Source organism: Sitophilus oryzae, unplaced genomic scaffold, assembly GCF_002938485.1.
Source record: "Sitophilus oryzae breed Bouriz unplaced genomic scaffold, Soryzae_2.0 scaffold_811_pilon_pilon, whole genome shotgun sequence".
Taxonomy (NCBI): domain Eukaryota; kingdom Metazoa; phylum Arthropoda; class Insecta; order Coleoptera; family Curculionidae; genus Sitophilus; species Sitophilus oryzae.
Genome location: NW_022147430.1, coordinates 2620531 through 2636392, shown reverse-complemented (window position 1 = coordinate 2636392; position 15862 = coordinate 2620531). Strand labels below are relative to the sequence as shown.

Genomic DNA, 15862 nt, shown 5'->3' with positions numbered 1-15862 from the left:
TTGTCGCTGTTAACTGAGTTTACAATTCTTCTCCATTGAGTTCTATTGTGAGCCGCTTCTTCCTACTCATTCTGTATGTTAATTCCCATTAAGTTTTCGTGGAAAATATCCTAGTACCTTTTCAGTTGTTCACCCGTCCTCCTCTTACCGTCTACAAGTTCACAGTAAAGCAAAAAATTGGTATGCGGTTTTCTTGCATTCTGCATACGTGACCAGCCCATCTTAAGCGGGATTTTGTAACCATGACTTCAATACGCTCGCAGTTAACTTTTTCAAGGACCGATACGTTTGAGACATGATGGAACCACCGGATTCTTAAGAGTTGTCTAAGGTGTCTCTGTTGCAACTTGTTTAATGCGTTCATGTGTCGGCGGTACGGCACCCAGGTTTCGCTCCCATATAACATGGTGGGGATTATAATTACTCGGTACACTGCAAGTTTAGTTTTGGTACTCAAGTCATGATTGTAGAAAACCCTGTCTCTTAATTTCCAAAATGCTCTTGAGGCGCTTCTAATCCTGTGCTAAATTTCAGAGTCAATATTGGCCTTTTCCGAAATCAAACTGCCGAGGTAATTGAATTGGGCGTATTTCAATAGTTCTTCTCCGATGTTTATAGCATTGTTGTAATTTTCCGGGAGAGTGCACATGATTTTAGTTTTGTCGATGTTTAGCTTAAGGCCCAAAGCCTCGTATGCCCAGGTATATGTGTTCAACATTTCTTGTAATTATTGTAACGTGTTTGCAACTAGAGCGCAGTCATCAGCGTATTGAAGTTCTGTGATGAATTTTGTACGTGTTTTTGCCCTGAGTCTTTTTATGTTGAACAGACCGCCGTCGTATCTGTATCTAATAATATCTAATTCTCCCTCCTGAGTTCGCTGCCACTATAATGGAGAGCGCTGCCATGACACATTCCTGCCTAACTCCTGTATTTGTTAGGAATGGATCGACAGTGATCCATGATGGTGACGCTCTTGACTTGTTGTTATGGAGGCTTTTACACACTGTAAGAAATTTGTTGGGTACTCCGAACTTTTTCATAATTGCCCAAAGCGCATCTCTGTTCACAGAGTCGAAGACTTTTGTTAGATCGATGAATGCAACATAAAGTTTAGACTGCTGCTCTTTTACTTTTTCCTGTAGCTGGCGGATGGAAAATATGGAATCGACGGTACCGCGGTTGGTACGAAAACCTGTTTGCGATTCTGGAAGGATTTTTTCTATATGTATATGGGTGCAGGCGATTTGACATAAAGCTCTCTAAAATACAATTGGGCGTCCAAAATATAATTTAGAGTTATGAATACGTGCAATATCGTATGTGACGAGCCAAGTCTGCCGACCAAGACCGCTGGTGTATGCGGGGCTATGTTATTTATTTAGAAATTTACTGGGGGTAGCAAAAGAACTTGTTACTGTAAAACAATGGTTAAATTAATATTTTTTTGCTTCTGATGATGGGTGTTGTATACAAGTAAAAACCTAGTATCAAGCAACTTTTTTTCATGGCTTCCTTCGTTATATTATATTGACGATCACATAGTATTAAACCACAATTATCGCAGTCTGACAAGTATAAATCAATATCATTATGGCAAAATAATCTACTTAATAAGCCAGACGAATTATTTTATGGACTGTTGACGATAACCAAAATCGGACTCCAATTAGCAAATTAATTGTTTTCTTGTAAAAGATCTCTTGATAAAAATTAATTAAGCTTTGATAATTAGCCAGCATCGAAAGTGTATTGTATGCCTTTGTTTATAGGAAGAGAGAGTCTAAAACATGTGGTAGAAATTTTTCGATTTCAATTGGGAGATTTATCATCAATGGTCTTAATTGCGTTGCCATAAAGAGTCATATCGGTTAAATCGTAACAAATTGGTTTTTGGGCTCGTTTGAGAAATATAACTTTCGAAAATTTACTCGTTTTCGTGATGTAAAAGGTCTTAATATACCAGAAATACTTTTATATAATTTATTATATTTTTTGTAATGAAAATATTTAAAGATGGAATAATTAAGAAATACATTTCTAAATGTTAAATTAGAGTGCTACTAGACTGGACGCACACAGAAAGAGCAAAATTGTTGAGTCGAAAACGATTTTGTTCCGGGCAAAATCGATTTTGTCTTTTATAAAACTATTTTATTTCGAAGAGAAATGTTATATTTACGTTTAAATATGCACGGTTACAGAATCGGATACATATACAGCAACTAAAAATGTTCTAACATAAAACGACGAACCTTCGATCGACGTCGATCAGTCTGACTGTGACTAAATGAGCCTAAACCTATCTTAAATATCGCAGCTACTAAGTGTAGAATGTAGAATGTTTAGGAGGGGAGTTAATCATCGCGACCTTACAGATTTATCGTGTGTTCCCCTTTCTTGAGTTATAACGAGTTATAACTCCTCATAAAGTCGCAGGTCTTTAACAAAAGCCAGTATCTGAGAGGCTCCACAGAGGAGAGCTCCATCCTCGACATCAGCCGTACCAAAGTTCATGGCACGAACGGTCGTCGTCTCGGCGCACTCACTGATAAGGTGTTCTGGTGTTTCCCCATTTTCCCAACAGAATCTGCATTCGCAGTTGTTTCTCAGCTTCAGCCTACTGAGGTGTTCGTTGAGGAGACAGTGTCCTGTTAGAAACCCCGTGACAATCTGAAGATTGTTTATGCTTAAATCAAGGAATATCCTCGATCGTAAGTTCTGAAGAACTTTTTCGGGTGTCTTAGACCATTCGAGGTCTCCCATTCCAGGTTACGGATGGATTCTTCCAGGTTCTTCAGTTCCGCTTTTAGTTGGTTTCCGCTTGAAAAACAGAAAGGTTCTGATCCAGGTAGTGGAGTGTTCCCTCCTCTTCTAGCTAAATCATTTGCTTTTTCACTGCCTTCTATCCCTGGTGAGCGGGCACCCACAGTAGGGGGACTTTATTTTCTTTGCCTCATTGGTTCAGCTTCTCTAGGCATTCTTTGACCAACTTCGAATTAATGGTTACTGAGTTGATCGTTTAGTGCTGCTTGATTATCGGATAAGATGGTTCTTTTCTGTTTTCGATAGTTCCTGATAGATGCTGGGGCAGGTGCCTATTGATTTGAAATATTTAGTTTTTGGCCCAAATTCTTCTAACCCTGTCCATGCTTTGGTTTTGGAAGCATCAGTATACCACGTTATGGTATGGTCTTTTACATGTTCAGCAAACGTTTATCCCTTCCAATCCTTTTTATTACTCAATACTACAGTGAGGTGTTTCTCAAAGTTGTAGATTCTTGGTAAGAGTGCGTAAGCCGATAAGTGTGCGTTAGCCCATCTAATTTTCATTTGGGCATCACATTAAAACAGTTTTTGTCAAATAGGTATTTGACTAAAACTGTTTTGCGCTTTCTGTGTCCGTCCAACCTTTGATGAAAGAATCGTTCCACGATCCGCTGACTCATCCATGAAGGCGGTGGTGATGGCTCAGTAAAAATTATAAACAGCCGGTATTTAATTTTTATTTCCGAATAGTTGTCGAAGTCTTTTATATTTATTATTGGTAGGGTTTAATTTTAATTTGTTTTAAACTTATTATAAATATTAAACTTATTAGTGATGAATTATTTCTATAGAAAAATCTAATTTTTCTATAGAAATAATTCATCACTTTACTCTTATTATTTAAATTTATTATTATTTGTCAATATAGTCTATGCATTTCTTCTAGAAAGAAACAACTTAAAACTACTACCTGGTTCCTCAGCGATATTAACCTGGAAAAGTTGACCTTCACACCAATGTCTTTGTGCGTAAAGTTGTCCTTGCACCTTTTCACTGACACGACATAGGTGACTGTGGCAGTGCGAGGGATGTGAAACAAAGTTTTGGATAAAATATATAAAAAGGGATGATTACACTGCATGATTTCACTCTGAGTGATGTACATCCAAAGTGACACAGTGTAAGTCCCGGTTTAGGCTCTATTTCTAATCACCTATATATTTTTGCCGCGAAAGTTTCTTGGCTTGAGGACGGGGTAGTTCAAAAAATTGTTATAATCTTATTTAAACCATTTATTTCACTGACGTTTCGACAGTATTTATCATTTTCAAAGTCTAAAATTTTTTTATATAAATAAAATACACGCATAGACTAGTTTTTATCACTGAATACGAGTATAAACACTTATTAACATAACATTCTCTTAATAAAATTATCTTACAAAGTAGGAGCCTGGAATTGAGACACCTTAATTAGGAGTTAATGGTGCGAGTTAATTAAATTACAGGGAGTTCAGTTTTCAATTAGCAACTAAAATAATTATTATAATGAATAGTCATGGTCGGTAATTGACAGCAGCTCTAGTATATTTATTTCTTTTTCTTTTATATCAATCGTTCTGTCTTGGAATTATTTCAGCTGAATGTGATTGATTAGACATGTCACTAACAGAGAACTGGCAAGTTGTATCAGAAAATATTAAAAAAATATATATAGAAAATAGAAAAAAAATAATTCCTTGTAGAGGAAAAATGAACAGATTATTGTAGAAATATGTTTTTGAACATTAGTTAAAAATAAAAGAATATAATAATAATAATAAATTTGTTAAATATAATAATTAATATTACAAAAGTCTGTTTAGCAAAATACTACTTGACTACCTACAATGACAGTTATCGCAATTATAAGCAAATATTTTTGTTTTTTATATAATAGATTTTATATTATTTATTATACAAGGTGAGTCTTAAATAAATGCAAATATTTTTAGGGATAGTGTATTTAGATCCCAGAAACACGTGTATGATGTTTTTTTTCGCGAAAAAAATAAAAATTTCGAATTTTTTTAAATTTTTAGTTAAAAAACATACATCATATCTTTACGCAAAAAAACATTTTTTTTTTAAATCTTCAATGTAAAATATCTCGGGTATTTTGGACTTACTTGAAAAACGGTGAAGAGAAAATATGATTTTTTTTCTAGATCTACCAGCCCTGAAAATATTTGAACTTATTTGATTCTCACCCTTTATAAGTGTTTTATGGAGCTTTATTTTTTTATCCACGCAAAAATATTTAAATTCAAGAACCTAGTTCAGGCATTTAATTTGTGAAAAAAAGCAACTAAAACTCGAGTGCAATACAACGTTTTGACCAAATCACATGTATATATTTACTTAAAATTATAAAAATTTGATAGAGATAATCATTGTTTTTAAAAATTGAATTAAATTGTTTGTTGTTTCGTATGGATACAAACAAAAACTTGATAAAAGTAAAATTGGAAGCTAGTGTCATAAGAATTTGCAAAGGTTGTTTAAAACAACTTAAAAATACAAGAAGATGATAATGGTGTTCCTGCAGCAATTTTTGCAGAAGCTTAAGAAGTAACTACCCATTTATTCGCTGCGAAGTCTAGAAATCATTACGAAAAAGTCCTTTCTCGTAATTTACATACATATAATACATACATACATACTGCCATTACTCGCTGACGAGTATTTGACACGCATCAGAAGATGGTCACGCAAGGCGTATTCTTTCATGAGCTTTTCTGTGACTGAAAAGCCCAATACGTGATGTTATTTGTCTACCGCACTCCGGACATTCAAAAATCTCATTACTTTGTTGCCTCTTAACTTTTTGGTTCTCGCTGTTAATTGAGTTTACAATTCTTCTCAATTGAGTTCTATTGTGAGCTGCTACTTCCCACTCATTCTGCACATTAATTCCCTTTAAGTTTTCGTGGAAAATGTCCTTGTACCTTTTGAGTTGTCCACCTGGCCTCTTCTTACCGTCTACAAGCTCACCGTAAAGCAGTGATTTTGGTATGCGGTTTTCTTGCATTCTGCATACGTGACCAGCCCATCTTAGTCGGGATTTTGTAACCATGACTTCAATACTCTCGCAGTTAGCTTTTTCAAGAACCGATACGTTTGAGACGTGATGGAACCATTTAATTCTCTCGTAATTTAAGGAATTCAGAGAAGAACAAATACCGATGTGTACAAATGAAGATGTTTATGTTATCGAAATTTTGAAACATGAAGAAATACAATTTCAGGCATGAGCTCAGAACCGGATCTTAAAAGATAATTTAAGAGATTAGATTACAAAAACATAGATATTGGGAAATATTGTAAGCTTTGTACCTCTTTGAAGTGTGGATCGAGATAGTACAAACTTAAATAATTGCAAATTTTCATTGTGTTTATTTATTTTGACTTACACAACGTTTCGTTAGATGGATCCAATTACCACTGGACCGTTATGAGTTGTAAACTACATAATCTCATTCCTAATACTTCTTATTTTCGTCCGTTAACTCTCGAAATCGTGAGTATGGTGACATCATGTCTCAATTGCGCGGATCGTTGTTCTCCATCTTTCTCTATCTTGAGCGGCTAGAGAAGCCTCTTGCAGACCGTGACCAATAATTTTTTTGGTTTGGTCCACCCAGCCCGTCCGAGACCTTCCTCTTGGTGGCTTGCCATTAATCTTCCCTTCGATTATCATTTTTCCAGTCTATCTGTTCTTCTCAAAATGCGCCCGAAGTAATTTTTTCGTCATAGCCTCCCCTTCTTTGTTATGAGGAATCCGAGGCAATTGAACTTTTCAACCACCTCAAAACCATAAATCTACCCACTCTCCCTCATAAAATTACTGAGCCTTTATACTACAACCACGCATTGTGCACCCGTGAAGAAGTTGGGTGCAGTCAACCCAACTTAGGTGTTGTGCATTGAAAATGCCAGCAGGTTGTCCATATCGTGGATCCCCAGGTCGGTGCTCTAATAAACTTAGTATTTATTTTTTTATTAGACAAATAAAAAGATACAAGGGGAAAATAGAGGTCCCTTACAAGAGAAATTACTTGTGGCGGATTCAATATGGTGGATCAAATCCTATATGGGTATTTCGCCACTGCACTGCAAGAAAATCTACAGAATAAAATAGTTATTTTTTGTAAACACTTCTGCGTTAAATCCAAACGGAAACTACTTGTCAGAAGTTATGTTTACAGTTATACAAATTTGCCTAACAAAGAATAAAATGCTTGACGTTTCAGAAAGTTTGTTTCTTTCCGTCCACATTAATTATTCCGTTCTCTTTCATTTTAACAGAACGTCAACGGTTTCTTGTAGACGTACCTGTTTTAAAAAACTAAAGTGATCTCGAATAGTTGAATTTAAATATTTTAGATAGTTTTTTTCTTTATTCTTTGTATATCTTTTGCTTCCGACGACGGAAAGAGATAAACTTTCCGAAACGTTAAGCATTTTTTTTCTTTGTTAGGCAAATTTGTATAACTGTAAACATGTAGTGTCCGTATAACCGACAAGTAGTGTCCGTTTGGATTTAACGCAGAAGTGTTTACAAAATAATTATTTTGTAGATTTTCTTGCAGCGCAGTGGCGAAATACCTATATAGGATTTTTTTTGGAAAAATTTCAAAATGTGTCAAATTAAAGAACGAATTGTATTATTTCTAATATTATTTTTTTAAATTTCTGCTCCAGTGGCGAAATGCTCAGCATTTTTTTAATATTAAAATTAAATTCTCATTTTTATAAGCAAACATTCAAAATAAACATCTAAATTTTTAACAATCTTTTTGTTTCTCCTTTTCATTAAAACTTAAACATTAACATACTTAAAATTCAATTCAAACTTTTACTTTCTCGATTTAATTTTCCCATTTTTCATTTTCTTAACGACTCCACGTCATTTTAATTGCGCATTTGGTATATTTTTGAATCGGACTTAATAGAAAATCGTGCACGAATTATATTTTCTCGAGACCGGGCGATGATTTTCTCGTTCTTGAACCGTAGCTTGATATGGCTTGGAGATGATTGATTAAAAAATAGGCACAAAAAATGCAAGTTATTCGACCTGAGTGGCCATATAGTAATTATAACATAATTTTGGCGAGGAAAAACATTGTAGCAAGTGGTTTCTTTTTATGATTTTACTTTCAATTTTTCATTTCTCTTTCTTACATATTAGTTCAGTGAGAAATTTTTGGTTTTACACATCAACGACAAACAGAAATCACTTAATGATTTTTTTTGAAAATATTTCTAGTATATGACTAATAAAAAAAAATATACAGGGTCCGGCAATCATGCGTCGGGCATCTGTAACTCCTATAAAAAAGTGCAAATCTAAAGTATGTACTACCATGTTTCTCAAAAAAAAACACCCTGAATATTATTGCATGTTTGGCTTCCTTTCAGATGACGACCGTTCGTGCCATGAACTTGGTTCGGCTGATGTCGAGGATGGAGAGTTGGCCTCTGTAGAGCCGTCTCAGACACTGGCTTTTGATAAAGCCCTGAGACTGTATGGTGAGTTATAACTCAAGAAAAGGGACCTCGCAATGCATCTGTAAGGTCGCGGTGATAAACTCCCCTAAACATTCGATATTCTACATTCATTTTAGATCAATTTAGATAACCGTAAGGTATGAATAAACTTTGGCAGCAAATTCTGCAGATAAAAATAAAAAATCGTATAAATGTATGTTCTAAAATGCTTAGTTTCGGAGATACAGGGTGTAGAATTTTGATTTTTGTTTAAATTTTTTTAAAACAATTTCTGAAGTAACGTCAATATTTGGATGAAAATTGGTGTCTGGGAGTTTTTGACATGAGAAATTTGATTTTGATGTCAATATGACTCCTATTTGTAGGAGGTGCCTCCTACATGTGTTTTAACTGTTTTGAAGAGTAATAATTTTTCGTTCATACCTGTATAAAATTACTGAGTGAAAAAATATATGTTTTCGTGATTTTTTACATAAAAAAATGTCTCTTGTTAAAAATCGCTACGATACATCGAATACATGTCATTATTGACAAAAAATAAACATGTAGTTATTTTACTGAAATGATAAATTTGGAAACTTTTTATTTTTTTAAATTCATCATAAATTTTTCTTGGAAAAAATGATGATAAAACAGTTTCTGTTGAACTTTTGACATAAAATCATTTCAAATTTATGATTTCAGTCTAATAACTATTTAGTCAACATGTTTAATTTATGTCAATGATGGACAGGTATTGATAATTTTGTTCCAAATATCTCGAGAATCTACTCGTGGCGATTTTTACCAAAAGATCTTTTTTACGTAAAAAACGTTGCAAATGTATATTTTTTTACTCAGGAGTTTTATACAGATACGGACGAAAATTTATTACGCTTCAAACAAGTTAAAATATATTTATGTAGGTGGTGCCCTCTACAAGTATAGGAGTCATATTGACATCTAAATTAAATTTCTCATGTCAAAAAACTCCCAGATACCAATTTTCATCCAAATATTGACATTACTTCAGAAATTATTTGAAAAAAATCGAAATAACAATGTCTTCAAAACTAAGCATTTTAGGACATACATTTATAGGAACTTTTTTACTTACTTTTAGCTGCAGAATATATAAACTGCCAAAGTTTCAGGAATACAGTTCGGACCACCCTGTATTTCGATAGTTAAAGAGATATTAATAAATAAATAGAATATATATATATATACATTTTTCAACCTTTCTTCAAAAAATTATTACTAATACAACTGTCCTGAAATCAAAACTATATTAGATATTAACTTGATGATGTTCTATACTTATTATGCTATAAATATCGTAATCTTAAATCATACAGGGTGTTCAAATTTCTATGCCACACTTTCTACAATATTAAAAACAAATTTTCATCGTATTTTTAAATGTATCAATTTTTTCACGATACATATTATTTTTTATTAGACGAAGAATTAAAAATTGGACATTTTTTGTTTTATTTCAGTATTTCAAAACTTTTATCGGTTTCGCAGATACTCGCGTTATTGTTTTATTTATTATTTTATTTTTATAAAATTCGATATGAAATATAAAACCGCAAATATCTGAGAAACCGTTAAAAATTTTGTAATACTCAAAAAATGTTTTTTAATTCTCCATCTATTAAAAAAATAATATATACAGAATGTTCCATTTAAAAAAGGAAGAAAATTTATTTTATATTTTATAAAGCTGGGCATAGAATTTTGAACATCCTGTATGACTTAAAATTACAACATTTATAGCAAAGCAAGTAGAGACCATCTAAACTAAACACCTAATATGGTTTTGATTTCAGGATACATCTTGATAATTTTTAATAATTGTTTTAAGAAAGGCTAAAAAAAATATATTTTTTTATTTATTTGTCAATAACTATCGAAATATATTTACTCATATCTTAGGATTATTAAATTGATCTGAAAAGAAGCCAAAAATGTAATAATATACAGAGCGTATATTTAAAAAAAATATATTGACAAAATTAACTAAGTCATTGCAAGTTGACTTGGTTGATTGTTGATTCTGTAGCATATTTGTAGTTTTTTATAAATGTTTTCATTATCTTACTTATTTTTGTTAGAATAATAAATAAGTTATTTTGTCAAAAATCAATTTTGTTAACAATCAACATCGATTGACTCCACGTAAAACAAGACGAACAAATGAACTTCAAGTCAGCCATGTTAAAGATCCCTTGCGATCGCGATAAATAACTTTTTCTGCGATGTTACTTTCTTGATTATACGTTTTTTTATTGTTTATTTATTCAATGTGTGATTATAATTACATTACATATTTGTTTTGACTATTTTAATACTTACGTGGGTATTGATGTATAATACAACAATAATTTGGCTATTTCATATTTGTTTAAAGCTGCCCTTGATATACATTCCGCATAGCAGAGAATTATTGGTCGTTTGTCGTTGTCATGGGTCCCTGTAACAATAAAATAATATTAAGAACAATGAAAGATAGTCAGTATTGTAATATTTAATGTTCTGAATATTAAGTTAATAATGTGAAATTTTGTTACTGTGTAGAATTCCTATTTAGGAATTCGATTATCAAAAATCTTAAATTAGGGGAAAGTCGCTTATACTGTACTGGCTCCTAAATCGTACCTATTAAATATATGCAGATGGTTTAAAATTGCATTGGCGCGACACCTTGCAGTACATTTAGTAAGTCGAACAAGACACCTAGTAATACCTAGGACCTATTTCCAGTAGCATGGGTGCTTGAAGAACTAATACCTATCAAAAAAACTGTGTACCTATGCTCTAATATTTCAATGGCAATAGTAAATGGTTTTTATGGCTTGAGGGAATGTAATTGAGATGTGTATTTGTTCCTCAAACCAAAACTAGAGCATTTTGAAATAATAGAAAACCTAGTGGGATGATTCGGTAACGGGTTTCCTGAATTGTACGATTTGTAAAGTTTCTGTTTAAATAATGCTAATAAAAATCTGAAAAAATGTATACGATGTGGAAGAAATGAAACTAAATATTCGCATTTATCGCAACTACCCAGTTCATAAATTCGATAATTTTTAAGTTGTGTGCAAATCGGTACGGCCGCGGCCTAGGCAATAGGAACTATAGGCGGCTTTATAGGATTTTTTTAAATAATAAAAGTATTTTAAAAATACACTTCATTTTTATACAGTGTGTCCCACAACTAGTGCGACAAACTGAAAGGGGTTGTAGTAGAGGGCATCAAAACAAGTAATTTGAGTATAGGAACGTCCGGAAATGTGCCGTTTTGGCAGGAGGTGGAGTGAAACGTAAATTTCAAGTTGCATTATTTATTCAAAACATTTACAAAAACTGCTCAAAGTGCCGTCCATTCTGTTGGAGAGACAAATGGACACGCCTGTTCGCTGTTGATAGTAGGTCGTGCAGTCCGTGTTGGTACCTTAGTGCACGTCCAGTCAAGTTCCTTCCGCTCATTTTAATAATACCGGACATGGGTTCCTATACTCAAATGACTTGTTTGGATGCCCTCTATAACCCCTTTCAGTTTGTCGCACTAATTGTGGGACACCCTGTATAATATTTGAAGGAATATACATTATAACAATGTATCTTCAAGCAGGAAGGAAAATAAAAAGTAGACGTCAACGACTGGCGCGTAGATGGAAACGTTAAGCAAATATCAATAATGTAGAATGCGCTTAAAGTAAATAATATCACAAACATAACTGTAAATAGCTACATTGAAAAACTAAACTTATTTGTCAATTATCGTATGGATTATAATTGTAGGTATTTAGCTGAGAAATGTACATATTCTATTCGTAAGATATACGTATTTCTTACAGAAATACCACCCAGGAAACAATGTATTTTGGTATGAATAACCAAAACTGATATTCAAGACGTGCATTTAATAATATTGTTTATCGCAGTAATAGATAGAGAGTAGGACTAAAAATGTACTTTTAGATACTATATACTTCTTGCATAAAGCTATGTACAATTTTTAAATTTATTGGTTGCCAATCATGGACATATTCGGCGCCGGTGTGACTAACTGGAATTTAAATTTCGCTCTGGGGATTCAGGTGGTAGCTCTGCTGTAAAAAATGTCAAGTTGCCATATTTATTTATTTATTTTCTGACATTTTCATTAGTTTTGACACTTTAGTTAGTTACAGTAACCCAAGTAACACAACCTTGCAGTCGAACATCTTTTAGTGCAAAGTGTACAAGATAGCTTAATAGCAGTTCCAAAAAACTTATCGCCAACCATATTAGAATATTTTGAACGAGACAGTGAATGGCCCTTTATGTCCTTTAAGTGCTGTTAAGGAGGTGAGTTTTGTTGATGTAAATAATAACTGTTTATATATTTATAATTAATTTATTTTTGTAATAATGAAAGTATATTGTAAATAAGAATATGCAGTTTTAATTGTCGTTTATTAGACGCCCACCTTTAACACCTTTAACTATAATATTTGTTACATTTTTTTAATTATAATTGTGGGGAATTGTTACCTGCTTCAGACTATAGTTACAAACGTTGTTTATCAAGTAGAGAGTTTTTTTTCTGAAAAGTCAGTTTGCCCTGTCCAGTAAACGCAAGCACTTTTTGCCCAGCAAAATTATTTTAAAAATTACGATGAGCGATTCCGAAAGTCTCCCTTTAGATGTAGAGGTTGCCGCAGTACGTGCCACGGAACATTAGCGTAATTAGCAATTCATCGGGGGGGGGGGCTGGTGCTTTTGTTTTTTAAAAAATTAAGAATAATTTAAAAAACACATTTTTTGAATAAAACGTTTACATAAATTTTTCTATCAATAAATTTCATAGACTTGGTCATCACACCCTGTTCCCGTAGATTACCTAAATACCTACAGATTTTCTAAAAAAATAAAAATTAACACATTTTTTGAACACAGCATAATAATATTAACTAAACAAAACTAGAAAACGGCATTTTTACTACATCACAAGCAAATAAAAATTAATACGTAGCCAAGAGTCATAATTCAAGATTTCCCTGGGGGGTGCCCAGCAGTACCTGGGGGGGGGGGCACCCCTGGGCACCGCTGTAGTTACGCCAATGCAACGGAATCATTATTGCCGGAAAAGTCGCGATCAAAATATGAAAAAAACATACAACCAGTTTTTGACATGGTGTGATGACAAAAAGGTGAAAAATCAATGCAATGAAAAAGTAATTTTAGCATATTTTGAAAATTTTGCACGGAAATAAAGCGCATCAAGTCTATGGACATTTTATTCTATGTTGCGAGCCACAATATCCCTGAAGAAGAACGTCGATATAAGTAAATATGCCCAAATCATTGCTTTCCTCAAAAGAAAATCTGAGTCCTACCAGCCGAGTGCGAGCCAAACCGATCAACAGCCCAATCTATTTCAATTAGACCTTCACTATTATCATGGTCATCATCATCAGCAGCAATTAATTGTTTTGAAGAAATGTAAAAATGTGTTATTAATATTTATAATGTTGTTTTTCATCATTATAAAAACTAGTTGTGTTATGAATCTCATAACGTAACTGAAACACTAAAAAAGATTGTAGATAAGATATATTACTATAATATATTAATATATGAATATTTTTTAAAATACATGAAAATTTAAAAGTTTGTAGGGAAAGCAGTTGTGAATTACTACTACGAAAAACTACGTGAATTATTGAAAACATTTTTTTGCTACGAAGATACTTATTATTTTAAAGCTGAACAACTCTTTATTGTATTAATACTTTAAGCATATAAATGGCCTCTTACAATGGCGAACAAGTGCCGACGCTCGCGGCTGTTTATTATTTATAGCAATTTCTAATTTATTACTAATGCTGCATTGTGTTGGAGAGTTAATGATAAGTAGCAATTGATTTATGGGCACCATCTTTATGTAAATTACGTTTTTTAAATATGCTAATTATTTCCGATAAATTATTAAATTATATACGCATTGACACGTCGAGTAGCAGTAGAGTAAATTTACCGTCAGTATTAAGAAACTTTTTTACTTCATAATGAAGACATACAATTTTTACGTTGTATACTGGTGGTTTCAAATTCGAATCTCACTATTGGTATCTCTCGGAAACGGTAAGAGATACAGTGTGTATCAATGCATTTTTGGATTTAATTTAGATACAGATCCTGCTGTCTTTGGTATATAAATAATCTAATAAAAGTATCGAAAATCTTTTTACATAAAATTATCGCCTTTAATGGGCTTTTCCTTATTTGAACCGAACTTTCATCGTCACGTTTTCGACAGGATCCTAATCTATTAAAGCCTTTTCTGACATTTATTTGACATTTTCTCGGAGTAATAAATCAAAATCAGTTCGAACAATCAACGAAAATCTGTCCCGTTTACCTGACAAGTACGCGAAACGCGAGTCAAGTATGTGTTACATAAAAATCAGCTGCTGTGGGTAATAAACTGTCGCTTCCGTATGTCCATAAATGTTTATTTAAGCATTATCTTTAAGTAAGAACTCACGAAATACGATTTAGATACGAAGATTTTAGAGCATGGTCACGATATTATCTGGGTTCAGTATAATTTATTCAATAATTAATTGTAGAAAAACTTCAAGATTACTGGTGGTTCCTCGTAGATTAATAATAGATAGATATTTTGGAAATATCCGGTCCGGTAAATCAACTATTGCTGAGAAATTCAGAATTTCGAAACGAATACTGTAAAAATTGCGGAAGAATGATGTACAGGGTGTCCCATTTTAGTTGAAATCATACGGTATCTGCGTTATTAGTGCAGTAGAAGGATGCGGTTTGCACAAATCTGTCCCACTTTTTTGTCAAACGAAAGATGTTGTAAACAAAATTTCCATACTTAGACATCTTTGTTTCTGAGCTAGAGGTTCTTTTTAAAAATTTTGTTTATTGTAGACCATTTTAAGAAGAATACAGTGGCGTAGTCTGATATTCAATGAAAATATTATTTTTGAAGAATTGAACTAAAGTTATGTTTTTCTCATATGGAACACCCTGTATATTTATAAACTATATGATATGGCTTGCCTCTGAGCTTTTCAAAAATATATATCACTCTATATTTATTTTCCCGCCAAACGAGGGTTCCGTACAAATTTTTAGGTACATCTTAGAAATTGTTCAGGAATCAATACTCGCAGTTTTTTTTCGAGCTTTTTCAAAAATTCAGTTTCTAAAACATATAGTTATTGTACTTAATAGAAAATTGTGGTTATACTAAATGTTCATATTTAAATTAGTTAGGTAACCTAATCAAAGTTGATTTTTTAAACGATTTTTTAACGAATTTGGACCGCTGCGGCGCCAATTCAATCGGTTTGCGAGATGCGAATTACCGAATTCATCTAATAACCAACACGGGACGCGGCGCGGCGTTTAGGGTTGCCACCTGTCCTTATTTGAAAAGGATAGTCCTTTTTGGAACAAATTATCCTTTTCACTTTTTTTTTACCTAAAAAGTTCTTTTTATTTAGGTATTTTCCCTGAGAAAATTATCTACAGCAACC

The 15862-nt window shown here is 32.9% G+C and overlaps 1 protein-coding gene across 1 annotated transcript in view; it reads right to left on the bottom strand.

The window, feature by feature from the left end:
- The window catches only part of LOC115889158 (puratrophin-1-like), a 169038-nt gene that overhangs the window by 49552 nt on the left and 103624 nt on the right, over positions 1–15862 (bottom strand). Inside the window, exon 5 of the mRNA XM_030909099.1 lies at positions 10662–10779. Within this exon, the coding sequence (XP_030764959.1) occupies positions 10662–10779 (118 nt within the window). The remainder of the gene's footprint in view (positions 1–10661; positions 10780–15862) is intronic.